The 11,937-nt window shown below is 51.7% G+C and overlaps 2 protein-coding genes across 3 annotated transcripts in view; one reads left to right on the top strand and one right to left on the bottom strand.

Annotated features, from left to right (window-relative positions):
- Positions 1 to 5,892, top strand: part of HNRNPAB (heterogeneous nuclear ribonucleoprotein A/B) — a 6,614-nt gene extending 722 nt beyond the window's left edge. The window contains exons 3-8 of one of the 2 annotated variants that reach the window (XM_004371129.2): positions 641 to 809; positions 1,471 to 1,629; positions 1,825 to 1,956; positions 4,022 to 4,139; positions 4,824 to 4,964; positions 5,271 to 5,892. In XM_004371129.2, the coding sequence (XP_004371186.1) occupies positions 641 to 809; positions 1,471 to 1,629; positions 1,825 to 1,956; positions 4,022 to 4,139; positions 4,824 to 4,964; positions 5,271 to 5,341 (790 nt within the window). In that variant the 3' untranslated portion in view covers positions 5,342 to 5,892. The remainder of the gene's footprint in view (positions 1 to 640; positions 810 to 1,470; positions 1,630 to 1,824; positions 1,957 to 4,021; positions 4,140 to 4,823; positions 4,965 to 5,270) is intronic. The other variant, XM_023726442.1, reaches the window with a different exon arrangement.
- A 92-nt stretch (positions 5,893 to 5,984) lies between these two features.
- The window catches only part of PHYKPL (5-phosphohydroxy-L-lysine phospho-lyase), a 43,133-nt gene continuing 37,180 nt past the window's right edge, over positions 5,985 to 11,937 (bottom strand). The window contains exons 9-13 of the mRNA XM_004371298.2: positions 10,053 to 10,207; positions 9,509 to 9,598; positions 7,700 to 7,830; positions 6,779 to 6,856; positions 5,985 to 6,352 (exon numbers count right to left, since the gene is read on the bottom strand). Of these exons, the coding sequence (XP_004371355.1) occupies positions 6,780 to 6,856; positions 7,700 to 7,830; positions 9,509 to 9,598; positions 10,053 to 10,207 (453 nt within the window). The 3' untranslated portion in view covers positions 5,985 to 6,352; position 6,779. The remainder of the gene's footprint in view (positions 6,353 to 6,778; positions 6,857 to 7,699; positions 7,831 to 9,508; positions 9,599 to 10,052; positions 10,208 to 11,937) is intronic.

Below are 11,937 nucleotides of genomic sequence, written 5' to 3'. Positions count from 1 at the left end.
GGACCGCGCCGCCGCTCGCGCTGGAGTTTGCAGTAGTTTGTTGGGTCGACTTTGGCGCCGCCCCAGAGCCGCTGGCGCCTTGTACGGCGGGCCGCTGGGAGGAGGGACCGCGCTCGGACCCGGGGCCAAGCCGGGCCTGGGCTCGAGCTGCGTGGGCGGAGGTGGCGCGCGCCCGGGCCTAGGCCTTCCTCCCCGCCTCCCGCCGCCGGGGGCGGAGTCGGGCTGAACGTGGTCTCGGCTCCCGGAAGCCTCAAGTTCCTTGAGAGCGAGATCTCGGGAGGAGACGAAAACAGCGATCACAATACACTTTTGAAAAGTGAATTTTAGGCAGATTTCCAGTTATGAGTGCTCAGGGCCTGTACCCTTGGCGAGGTTGTGTTGTTCCTTTCCCTGTTGGGCGAGAGACCTGGGGGTGAACAGTCGTGTTAAGGTTTTGTCAGGGTCTAGGATGAGTTGAGTTTGGAGGGTAGTGGAGATGTACATCCTTCAGGGTAAAATTCTAACAGACTCCAAGGGTGGTGTAGGCCTTTGTGATGGTGGCCGTACTTGTAGTTCTTTCAGCTTTGGGAGGGCCAGTTCTCCTTAAAATCAGACCTTTCTTGTAAGACTTATTGTCATTTGTCTCACCCTACCATTGCAGAAAAATGTTTGTTGGTGGCCTGAGCTGGGATACCAGCAAAAAAGACCTAAAAGACTATTTTACTAAATTTGGGGAGGTCGTTGACTGTACAATAAAAATGGATCCCAACACTGGACGGTCAAGAGGGTTTGGGTTTATCCTCTTCAAAGATTCAACCAGTGTGGAGAAGGTAAGCTGGGGGCTTTCTATCAGCAGTCTTTGCACATAGGATTTGAGTTGAGAACACCATTCTAGATCGTGGTTAGTTTGTGTGCTTTGCATGTGGCTGAGTGCTTTGGGAAAAGCAGAGGTTAGAGCTTGTGTTGTTGAAGGGACAAAAATACAGAGTAAGTAGGAAGTGAAAATTATGGGGTGGAATGGTCAGGAAAAATAATAGTTGATGTTTATTACCTTTCTATGTTCCGATTTTACGTGAGGATTAGAAGAGTCTATGGTTGCTACGAGATAGGCGTTTTCAGCTCCATTTTACAGAAAAAAAAGTTAAAGCTCAGGAGTTTCACTAAGTAATGACACAACTAGTAAGGGGTGGCAGGAGGCTTCATAGCCTGAGTCCAGCCTGTGCTCTTAATCATTGCTGCTTTACTTCTGGAGGAAACAGACCTTCCACTGGGACAGCCTGGACAAGAAAAATGTCAGGGGTGGGACTGATTTCATAGGTATTAGGGTGCTTCAGGTTTAAAGAAAATAGGGTTGGGAAGTCAGCCCTGGGTAGAGTTTGGAGGGGTTGAAACACGTTTTGTGTACCTGCTTGGGAGTTTTGTGGCTCACAGAAGGGTATTGCCCAGGGGTCATGCAGCTGAATTAGAACCAACCCCCTTCTTTTGGAACAGGTGCTAGACCAGAAAGAGCACAGGCTGGATGGCCGTGTCATTGACCCCAAAAAGGCCATGGCCATGAAGAAGGACCCAGTGAAGAAAATCTTTGTTGGGGGTCTGAATCCGGAAGCTACCGAGGAGAAGATCAGGGAGTACTTTGGCGAGTTTGGAGAGGTGAGTGTGTGTTCCCTACCCCACCCCCAAACCAAAACCAAACCCATTGGTCCTTGGCATCTTTGGCTTGCCAGAGTCCCCCTTAGCAGGGCTTTATTTCATTCTCTGGCTCTCATGGGCCTTTTTTCCCTGTGCTGTTCCTCTAGGCCCTGGGGCAGGGGAGGCACGCACCCTGAGCTTTGCCTGTGTTTACAGATCGAGGCCATCGAACTTCCCATGGATCCAAAATCAAACAAAAGACGAGGCTTTGTTTTCATTACCTATAAAGAAGAGGAACCTGTGAAAAAGGTTCTGGAGAAAAAGTTTCACACTGTCAGTGGAAGCAAGGTAATGTGTCCTGTGGTCTGTATGCCTGGTGTCCTGCTGCTGGAGAGCCAGCCCTTTGCAGGTGTGGGCTGTGGTAGACCAAGGTGGGCTACCTTCAAGAGCTCTCAAGAGTGGTTGGCTCTTAGTGTTTGCAGTGTTTGCTGCCCTGGCTCAGCAGGTGAATATATTGGACGAGGTGCTGGCCTTTAAGTAGCTCTTAGACGGTAGGGCTGTCAGGTAATGCTGGATGTGAGGGATGCAGGAGAGGAAGCACGGCTTCTGTGGGAAGACCATGGTCGTATTCTTTCTTGTGTGAAAGCATGGTGGGAGTGTTTTGGATATAGAGTCCAAAGTGTATGAGTCTGCAGTTGAGGCCTTAAGATTTTGTAGAATTTATACCACTCATTTTTTCCGTCTGTGGTGAAGCCTGCACTGCTGCAGGTCTTGTCTTCTGCCTCCTTTTTCCAACCAAATCTTTGTACCCCTCTATTCTCTGTGGGTAGTACTTTAGTCACTCCCCACCCAAGACAAAGGCCTTTCTCAAAGAGCCTCCGGAGACCTCGCTAGTTGAAATCCAGAGCCAGTTTTGCCTTTAAATAAATGGATTCTGTACAGTGAGAGGTGTAATTCTTCCTCCTGAACTCTTGGGGAGGTGAGGAGGAAGGGCAGTCCCACCTTCAGGTGTTCCACTAGGCAGCAGAGGAGGGGAGGCAGTTGGAAGTTGAGGGTGCGGCCTGGGCGTGGCGAGCTTTGTTACGCAGGAGTGGCAGCCAGATAAAGTGGGACAGGTAGGGTGGGGCTCCTGGAAACTGTCATCCTTGCTGGGAGTTTGGGAAGGTTGGTTTCGGGATGGGGGCTGCTGGGTGGGGCATCCTTAGTTGTTAATTACTCTCACCCCCACAGTGCCACCTCTGGCTTTTTTTTCAGCCTACCATAATGTGAAATAGGGTGGCAGGAAGAGCCTAGGGCAGTCCTAGTCAAACTGCTGGGAGTGGGTCTTGAAATAAATCTGTTTAGTTGGTTGCATTTAGCATTTCTAGCTTCACAGACTAGAAAACATCAGATTGTATCTCTTGCTCTAAGAGTAATTTGTCGATTTTTTAGGAGGAGTATGGTTGTATGAGGACACTGTAAAGTGGTTTTTATGTTTTTAATGGGGCAGGGTGTGCATCAGGCAACTTTAAAAATACACTTATTTAAGCAGGAGCATTTTGAAGGGATGCCACCCTACCCTACCCCACTCCCAAGCCAAAACCAAATCCCTTGCTGTCGAGTCAATTCCAACTCACAGTGACCCTACTGGAAAGATTATAACTGCCCCATAGTGTTTCCAAGGAGCAGCTGGTGGATTCGAACTGCCAGCCTTTGGGTTAGCAGCCACTAGGGCTCCACCTCACCCCGAGTGGGCAGATTTTTGAGCAAAAACTGATTTCTTGGGATATAGAGGACACAAGCATCTGGCCCATTCTAACAGTAGACCAGTGGTTGGAGCATGGAGGGAGAAGGGGTGGGGTAGCTGTGGCCTTACACAACCTCAATCTCTGAGCATTTGGGTTTCTTCATCTGTAAAATGGAAGACAGGATTTCCTCAATTTGGCATTTGAGGTAGTGTGTCTCATCTTTTCTCTGTATCCTCTAAGGCCGAGCCCCAGCATCCTCTCATCTGGGAAGCCTTCCCTGACCTTCTCCCCAGTAGGTGCAAGGTGGTGCCAGGCTCCAGCCTCCCCACCATCTGATGTCTTGCTGCACTGGGCTAGAACTGGCTCTGTTGCCCCTCTTTTCCTCCTTGGTCATGGAGCTGCCCCAGGGCTGAGATCACCCAGGTTTGTGGTTGTGTGTTCCTCATCCCCAGGGCATTTTTGGTGAAAGTCAAGCTTAAAAGGTCCTTGTGTTAGTCTTGGTCTGTCTAGGTGTTAATTGTTCCAAGAGCTTTTTGATTAGATGTGGCTTTCTGCCCCCAGCATACTTTGTTTTTGAGCAGATGGGGCCACCTCTACCATGTGAACATTTGTTAGTGAAGGTCTTTGTGCCAGCCCTGCTCCAAGCTTGTCCCACTGTCCTGACCCACTGTCCTCTTGGCTTTTAGTGTGAAATCAAGGTGGCCCAGCCCAAAGAAGTCTACCAGCAGCAGCAGTATGGGTCTGGGGGCCGCGGGAACCGCAACCGAGGGAATCGAGGCAGTGGCGGCGGTGGTGGAAGTGGAGGTGAGTGGGGCCTAGACGAAGATGGGTGTTATGGCCCTGCCTGGCTGGAGCCTTGTGCCTGTCTTGGGCTCGCTCTGGTCTCTGGTGCTCTGTGTGCAGCAGGGGTGGCAGGCAGAAGTGTGAGGCGGGCATGGGGCAGATTTCTGGGCGCAGCTTTGCACGGCAGCTGCTGCCACAGCTTGAAATGGAAGCGCCCCATCTTCGGTGTAGGGCCCCAGTGCAGAGTGTGTTTGCATTCTCTCACTGAGACGGGGGTAGGGGCCACGGGCTATGGGGTGTGCTTGGCTCTCTGGCTGTCCTGAGTCTTAGTACACTGGTGGGTGGGTGGGCAGGGAGGAAGGGTACAGGGTAGGGCTGTGCCAGGCGCGTCACCTCCTTCCAACCCAGGTCCCTCTGACTCCAAAGCCTGAACTCCACTGGTTTTTAGGCCAAGCTGCCAGGGAGGGTGGGGGTGATTGGAGAGAGTGAAGTGAATGAAGTTAGTGTCTGGCCTTCCAGCCCTCTGCTTGGGTCTCAGGTACAGGCCAGGCGCAGGGCCCTCTACATCAGCACAGCACAGCAGCCCCTGGCTTCTGCCTGAGTTGCCATAGTAACCCCCGCCACCCAAAGGGCAGGATTTCCTCCATCCTAGCTCCTGCGTGTGCTAAACGGTCCACGGGCCCCTGTGCCCTGCTCCCCCCACAGGTCAGAGTCAGAGTTGGAATCAGGGCTACGGCAACTACTGGAACCAGGGCTACGGCTACCAGCAGGGCTACGGGCCCGGCTATGGCGGCTACGACTACTCGCCCTATGGCTATTACGGCTACGGCCCCGGCTACGACTACAGTAAGTAGGAGAGAGGGAGGCCCCATCCACTTGCTGCCCAGGGGAGGCAGGACAGACAGCACAGAGGCCACTGGCAGCAGGGACTTTGGAGTCAGACAGGCCTGGGCTCCTGGCCTGGCTCTGCCATGGGAGCCACCTGAAGTTGAACTTTGGCTTCTGGGCCTCAGTTTTTATCTGCAAAGTGGGGAAAGTACTCCCCAACTTTCAGGGTTGTTGAGGCTCTGGAGAGGATGTGAATCAAGCGCCTGGCACAGGGTGAATAGTGCTCAGTAAGGAGTAGCCGCTCATTGCTGTTCTTGTCCCCAGGTCAGGGTAGTACAAATTATGGGAAGAGCCAGAGACGCGGTGGCCACCAGAATAACTACAAGCCATACTGAGGCTGCGGCAGGCACGACCGGCTGACTGCACCGCTCCGTTTGGGTATCAGTGAACACAATTATGTACCAAATTTAACTTGGCAAACTTTTATGGCCTGTCCCATGTGCATCTTATTTAAAAATTTCCCCCTGGAAATCACTCTCCCGTTTACTATTTCCAGAGTTCTAGTTGTGTTAGGCAGCGTGTGGTGTATCAGAGGCCGAACAGCATCATGGGCCGATTTTATTACCGAGTTCCCCAGAACCAGATTGGAGGGTCTGCGCCCAGCTGCCACTTTGCAGTCTGGGCCTGTGGACCCTGGTGGTAAAGAGTAAACTGTAACTTAGGAAACCAATGTCACCTTTTTTCACCTTTTAATTTTATATTATTTGTGTCATACATTTCCTGTAATGGAAGTGTTAATTTTACTGTACTTTTTGGTACCTTTTGGGAATCTAATGTATTGTAAGGTATTTTACACGTGTCCTGATTTTGCCACGACCTGGATATTGAAGCTATCCAAGCTTTTGAAATAAAAATTAAAAAACCCCCAGGCCTGGGTGAGTGTGGGCTGTACTGTATGAGACCTTCTGCCCAGAGTTGTGGGTGCCAAGTGCCCCCCTTCCCCAGCCTGAGCCCTGGCCTCCTTCCTCAGCACCCTCTTCCAGCTACTGGGCCCCACCTTGGGTGTGGAGCTTGGGAGTACCGGCTGCTGACCTTTTCGAACTGCAGTTCCTGGTCTGAATGTTTGTCCCCTGTCTAAAGCATACAACTGTCAGGCACAACCACATGAACCCACTTCCTTAGGCCAAGAGTTTTCTTTAATGAAGGAAAAATCCTGTGTCTCCGGTCCTGAGCCCCTTTCGAAGAAAGGAAATGGGCTGGCGGTTTGAAGCTGCCGTGCAGTGTCCCCCAACGCTGTCTCCTACTACACAGTACCAGGTTGTGGCTCCAGTCTCTGGGGGCAGCATGGGGCCCCCAACTGAACCAATGGGAATAGGATTCTGTCTTTTTCAGCAATGAGTGTGGACCTGCAGACAAAAAAAAAAAGGCAGGGTCAGGAGCTGGCCAGACCTGGGAGTGACGGGTGCCGCTCCCTGGTCAGGGCATTGGCTGGCTGGGTTGGGGAACCCTAAATCCAGGAGTTGAGGCCTGAAACAAGCTGGTTGCAAGAGGCAACAGGGTTGGGGCTCCTAGTGGACCGAGCACTGGGAAGAGTTGTTTCCTCACCCCAGCAGGGGGTGGAAGAGGTGTTCAAGAGGTTTTACTGGTGGCGGGGGGAGAGAGCCTGGGACAGCCCAAGCCGCCTCCGCTTGTTGAAGAAACTATCCTGGGGGAAGGAGAAAAAACGTAAATCCTAATGAAAATTCTTTACAAAGAAAAGCAGTGAAGGAGGTGCTGCTCCTGGTAAGGTGTCCACCTGTAGTCCTGGAAGGCAGGCAGCCCACCCTACTCACCTCAGGGGCAGGACACCTGAAGGGCAGGGCAGGGCTGCAGCCTCAGCGTGGCACAGGTTCTCAGCACCTCCTCCATGTCTGGAAAAGACCACAAAACCACCAAACTCTACTACCCTTTTTCCCTGGCTGAAGACCCTGTTGCCGTCAGTGTTTTCTTGGATGTCAGCTCAGTGATTGGGCTGCAGGCCTGTCACGTTCTCATGTCCCACCACTTAACCCACATGGCCAGGAGAGCTTAACTCAGTCCTGTGCTGGTCAGCTTTTCTTCCCTAGGCTTCCCACATCCCTCTCCCTGCTCAATGCCTTCCCCTTAGAGTCTAGTAGGGGTCAGGCCTTCTTCAGCTCCTGAGCCCTGGGCTGATGCCCCTGTGGGCAGTGATGAAGTAACCCAGAGTACGGGGCCCCGTCACTGGCGATGCTCTGATCCCTACCCTGAGATTGGATTTGCCTGTTTTGGGTCTCACTGAACTCTGTGGGAGTGCCAGGGTGGTACAGATGGTCAGTGCACTTGGCTGCTAATCAAAAGGCTGGTGGTTTAGTCTACCCAGAGGCACCCTGGGAAAAAAGGCCTGGTTATCTGAAAAATTAGCTACTGAAAACCCTTTGGAATTCTACCGACACACGTGGGGCTGCCATGAGTCAGACTGATTTGATGGCAATGTTTTTTTCTCACTGATCTTTGCACAGGTGGCCTATACTCAGCACAGACAGCTTGACAGTTCAGGGGTCTCAACAGGCTCAGCTTCAGTGCATATGGCCCTGCTGCCCTCATCCTGTGTCCCACACTGGTGCATGCCCCATGCTTGGGAGCTCTTCAGGGCACCCTGGCTCAGCAGTTGGGCTCTCCTGCCCCAAGGTCTAGTTCTAGGGGATGAATGGTCAGCTGCCCACCCACCCCCAGGCTTGCAGGCTCCAGCTTACCGGTCAGTACAGCATCTAGCGTTGCCACCACGTGACGTGCATCATCCAGACTGAAGCACATTGGGGGCTTAAACTTGAGGACATTCCTCCCGGGGCCGTCAGTGCTTAGCAAAATGTAGTTCTTCTTCAGTCTGTGAGGACGAGACACAGCAGGGGCCCTGACGGCCACCAGCTAAGACCCACATCCCTTCGAGGCCTTTCCTAGCCTGACTTTAGCCACCTGCACTGGCTACCCCTGCCCAACTCCTGTTCATCCTTCACAGCCTTGCCCTGGGTGTCCTTTGCCTGCTGCCCACTCCCTTTGGCTGGGAGCCCCCAGGACGGGGGCCTCACCTCATATGTCTGTAAGCCAAGTCATAGGCAGCCACATTGACTGTAAAAAGTATTAACCTTTCCTACCTGTGTGGTCCATTTTTCTGAGTGGTCTATGTGGCTGCTTAGAGTGTGGTTTACTAAAAAGTAAATGTAAAAACATGGGACAAGTCGGACACTTGATAGATGGTATAACAAGCCATTGTCTACCCTCATCTGGCTTCACTAACCTGCCAATCTCGCATCTCTTCCCTGCATCCCACCATTTGTACCTGAATCATTAACATTCGATGTTTACACTTTCAATCTAGTGTAAAATACTCTGGCCATTGAGAGAAGGGGTCTCACGTGATTGTATTTACATTCTGTGCCCCCTACTCCATATTTGCTATTATTTATTCCTTTTTATATTTAAGTCTTGTCAGGAGTGGGTTTTGTCCTCAGCTTGCCTTTGGGATCCTTTCTCCAGGCCATTCTTCCCAGCACTGACAGTGGCCATGCTAGAAAGAACACGGTTTGGACTTTGGAGTTGGACAGCCCTGGGTTCAAATCCCAGCTTGGCCACCTACATGCGGGGCACCTGCCGGTGAAACACCTGCCTTGAAGGCCAGTGTCCTCCCGGTCCTGGAGACCCAGCCCCCAGGGTGGCTGTGAGGGGAGCAAGCAGTCCTTGCTGGCTCCCTCCTTCCCAGCAGAGGTGGCAGTTCAGAATCCCTGAGGCTGCCTGGGAGAAGGAAGGGTGAGCTGGTGGATGTGCCTTTCTCATGTGGCGCTGGCACACACAGGCCACGGACTAGATGGCTGCTTAGGATGGGGCCCAGAAGCTGCACCGAGGGAAAGGTAGACGACAATCCACATGAATTAAAAACAAAATGATTGACATTTCATAGTTCAAAAAAGGACACATCAAACACTAGAAGGGTTTTCAGTGTTGGGGACATACAGGGTAAGGGGGCAGAGATGGGAGTGGAGACAAAAAGGAATCAGGATTCTGGAGGCGTCTAGGGTTCAAGTGAGACACGCAAACCAGCGTGGGATGGATCCAAGACACCCCCAGCCCAGACAGGGACCTGGAGTCCTGCCCACCCAACAACCCACTGCCGTGGGGTGAGGTGCTGAGTCTGGTTGTGCTACTGCCCAGCGGTGTGACTGCAGAGCTGCCTCCCTTCGGAGCCCTCAGTCCAGGGTTTGTGGGATCTGTGTCCCTCTAGCTTTGGCATTCTCAGCACAGCAGCGTGCTTGGGGCCTGGATCGGTTCCTGCCTTCACTCCCAAGTCCTTGGTGTCAGGAACTGGGTGCAGACCAACTGGGCCACTCATGCATAGGTTGGCCGGCCGGCCAGCCCTGCCCCCACCCCCGCCCTGCTGCGGCAGCCCAGACACTGCACCCAGTCCAGGAGAAGGAAGGAGGGAGGCTCCTTCCCAGTTGGTCCTAGGCTCTGCAAAGAGGCCCTGCTGTATTTCCTCCAGAAGGCAGCCTTTTTCAAGGGAAAAATACCTGGAGACCAAGTAGTCGGCCTCTTCAGTTGCTGGCTTCCTCGTGGCCTCGTCTCTGATAAGATCCACACCAATGAAGAGCCCGACTCCCCTGGAGCAGAAGGTGACATCTCCTAAGGCGTGGCTAGCCCCAGTCCCAACTCTCACCCTCTGCCAGGGCCTTGGCCACACTTCTTGTAGGAAAGCCCACCAGGGCTCGCACTTCTACCTTCTGGGGAAGCTGAGAGCCGCAGGGCGGCATTGAGGAGAGCCTCTGGAGGGGAGTGAATGGTTCCAGGGAGAAACTGGGACAGGGAGGCTGGCCTCTGTGTGGACAACAACAAGAGATTTGGGGGCCAGACAGCTCAGTTTGAATCTTGGCTCTTCCCCCACTCTAGAAGTGTCATCTTGGGCAACTGCACCTCAGGGCCTCAGTTTCCTCCCGTAGAGATAAAAGTCCCCGCCATCCTAGGCTTTGATTTATGAGGGAAAAGGAGACGCTGACCCTGCCAGGCCCTGGCAGGTGCTCCGTTAGTGGTTGGTGACTTCTACCCCCAGAGCCTCACCTGACATCCCCGATGATGGGATGCTTGGCTTTCTGCTGCCTGAGGCGCTCCATCAGGAAGCTGCCCACATGGGTGGCATGAGCCTGGAGCTGCTCCTTCTCCAAGACCTCCAGGACGGCAAGCCCCACAGCGCAGGACACGGGGCTGCCCCCAAACTGGGCCAAGGACAAAGGGCACGTCAGACCTCAGCAGAGTGGGCCATGCCACGGAGGTGAGCGGAGCAGGATGGCCACGCCCACTCTTGGGGGAGCACAGGCCTCTGACCCCTCAGAGTTCAGAGTTCTCAGCATAATGGGATTCTCCTGAGACCCATATTGGCTTCCCATCTTTCCAGATGCTAATGTGACTGTAACCCAGGTCAGGTACCCTCAGGGGAGCAGTAGGAGTCCCAGGGTGTACCTCACATTCCCACAGAGGCAGTTTTTGCCAAGAGAGGCTTCAGGGCCCCATCTCATGGGTAGAGCCCACACCCACAGCATCAAACTACTTCCCATCACCTCCTGCAAGGTGGGGTCAACAGCAGCACGCCAGAGCCACACCTGGGAAAAAGCCACTGTGTGTGGATTGAGCTCATGGTTCTGTTGGTTGAGCTCAGGGCAGACTTAAGGGCACCAGGTGCTGATGCCTGGGAGCCATACCAGGCCTGTGGGCCCACTTTGGTACTAACATTTTAAAATAACAGACTTGACACTAAAATCTGTATTTCTGACTTAAAAAATACCCTGGCATATCCAACTACACTGGGCTCAACACCACTCAGCTGTTTTCTGTATGCACCCAGAGTGCTCTGACTCATTTCCCTCTCCCGCCTGGCCCCGCAAGTGTCTGAGTTGAGATTTGCTTTTAAAGGATCTAGAGCAAGGGCGTCTCCTGCAAACCATGTTTTCTTTTTCTTTTTTTGAATACAGCTTAAAAAGCATTTGAGGAATAATTTATATATAGTAAACTGCAAAATTACCACTACAATGAAAACATTTCCATCACCCCCAAAAGTTTCCTCCCTCTACTCCCAGCCTCAGGCAACCACAGATCTACTTTCTGTTACTATAGTTTTGCCTTTTCCAGAATATCAAATAAATGGAACCATATGGTGTTATGGATTGAATAGTTTCCTCCCCAAATAAGTGTTGAAATCTTAACCTCTGTAACACCTGTAAATATGACCCTGTTTGGAATTAGGAGTTAGGTTAATGAGGTCATATCAGAGTAGGGTGGGTCCTAAACCTAATCACTTCTCAGTTATAAAAAGAGCAGAATAGACAGAGCAGAAGAGACACACAGGGGAAACATCAAGGAATGCCAAAGAACTTCCAAGGAATGCCAGGGACCTCATAGGGCTACCAACAAGGAAGGAACTCCCCCTAGAGCCACACCCTGAACTTGGACTTCTAGTTTCCTGAAATGAGAGAGAAATTCCTATTCTTTAAAGCCATCCACTTGTGGTATTTGTGTTACAGAAGCACTAGATAACTAAGACATACAATATGTAATCCTTTGTGTCTGGCTTTTTCTGCTCAACATGATGTTGAAATTTATCCATCTTGTATCAACAGTCCATTCCTTTTTTATTTTTATTTTTTTTTGCTGCATAGTATTCCATTCTGCAGACATACCACAATCTACCAGTCTCCTTTTGATGGACCCTTGAGTTATTCTGAATTTATGGCTATTATGAATGATAATTCTATGACCATTTGTGTACAAGTCTTTGTGTAAACGTATGGTCTCATTTCTCTTGGGAAATACCTAGGACTGGAACTGCTGAGTGGCATGATAAATCTATGTTTAAAAACTTTACAAAAACTGCAAAATTGTTTTCCAAAGTGGTTGTACCATTTTACATTCCCACTATCAGTGTAAGAGAATTCCAGTGGCTCCACATCCT

This window comes from Trichechus manatus, unplaced genomic scaffold (assembly GCF_000243295.1).
Source record: "Trichechus manatus latirostris isolate Lorelei unplaced genomic scaffold, TriManLat1.0 scaffold00011, whole genome shotgun sequence".
Classification (NCBI taxonomy): Eukaryota; Metazoa; Chordata; class Mammalia; order Sirenia; family Trichechidae; genus Trichechus; species Trichechus manatus.
The sequence above is the reverse complement of the archived record's forward strand: the minus strand, read 5'-3'. Positions and strand labels throughout refer to the sequence as shown.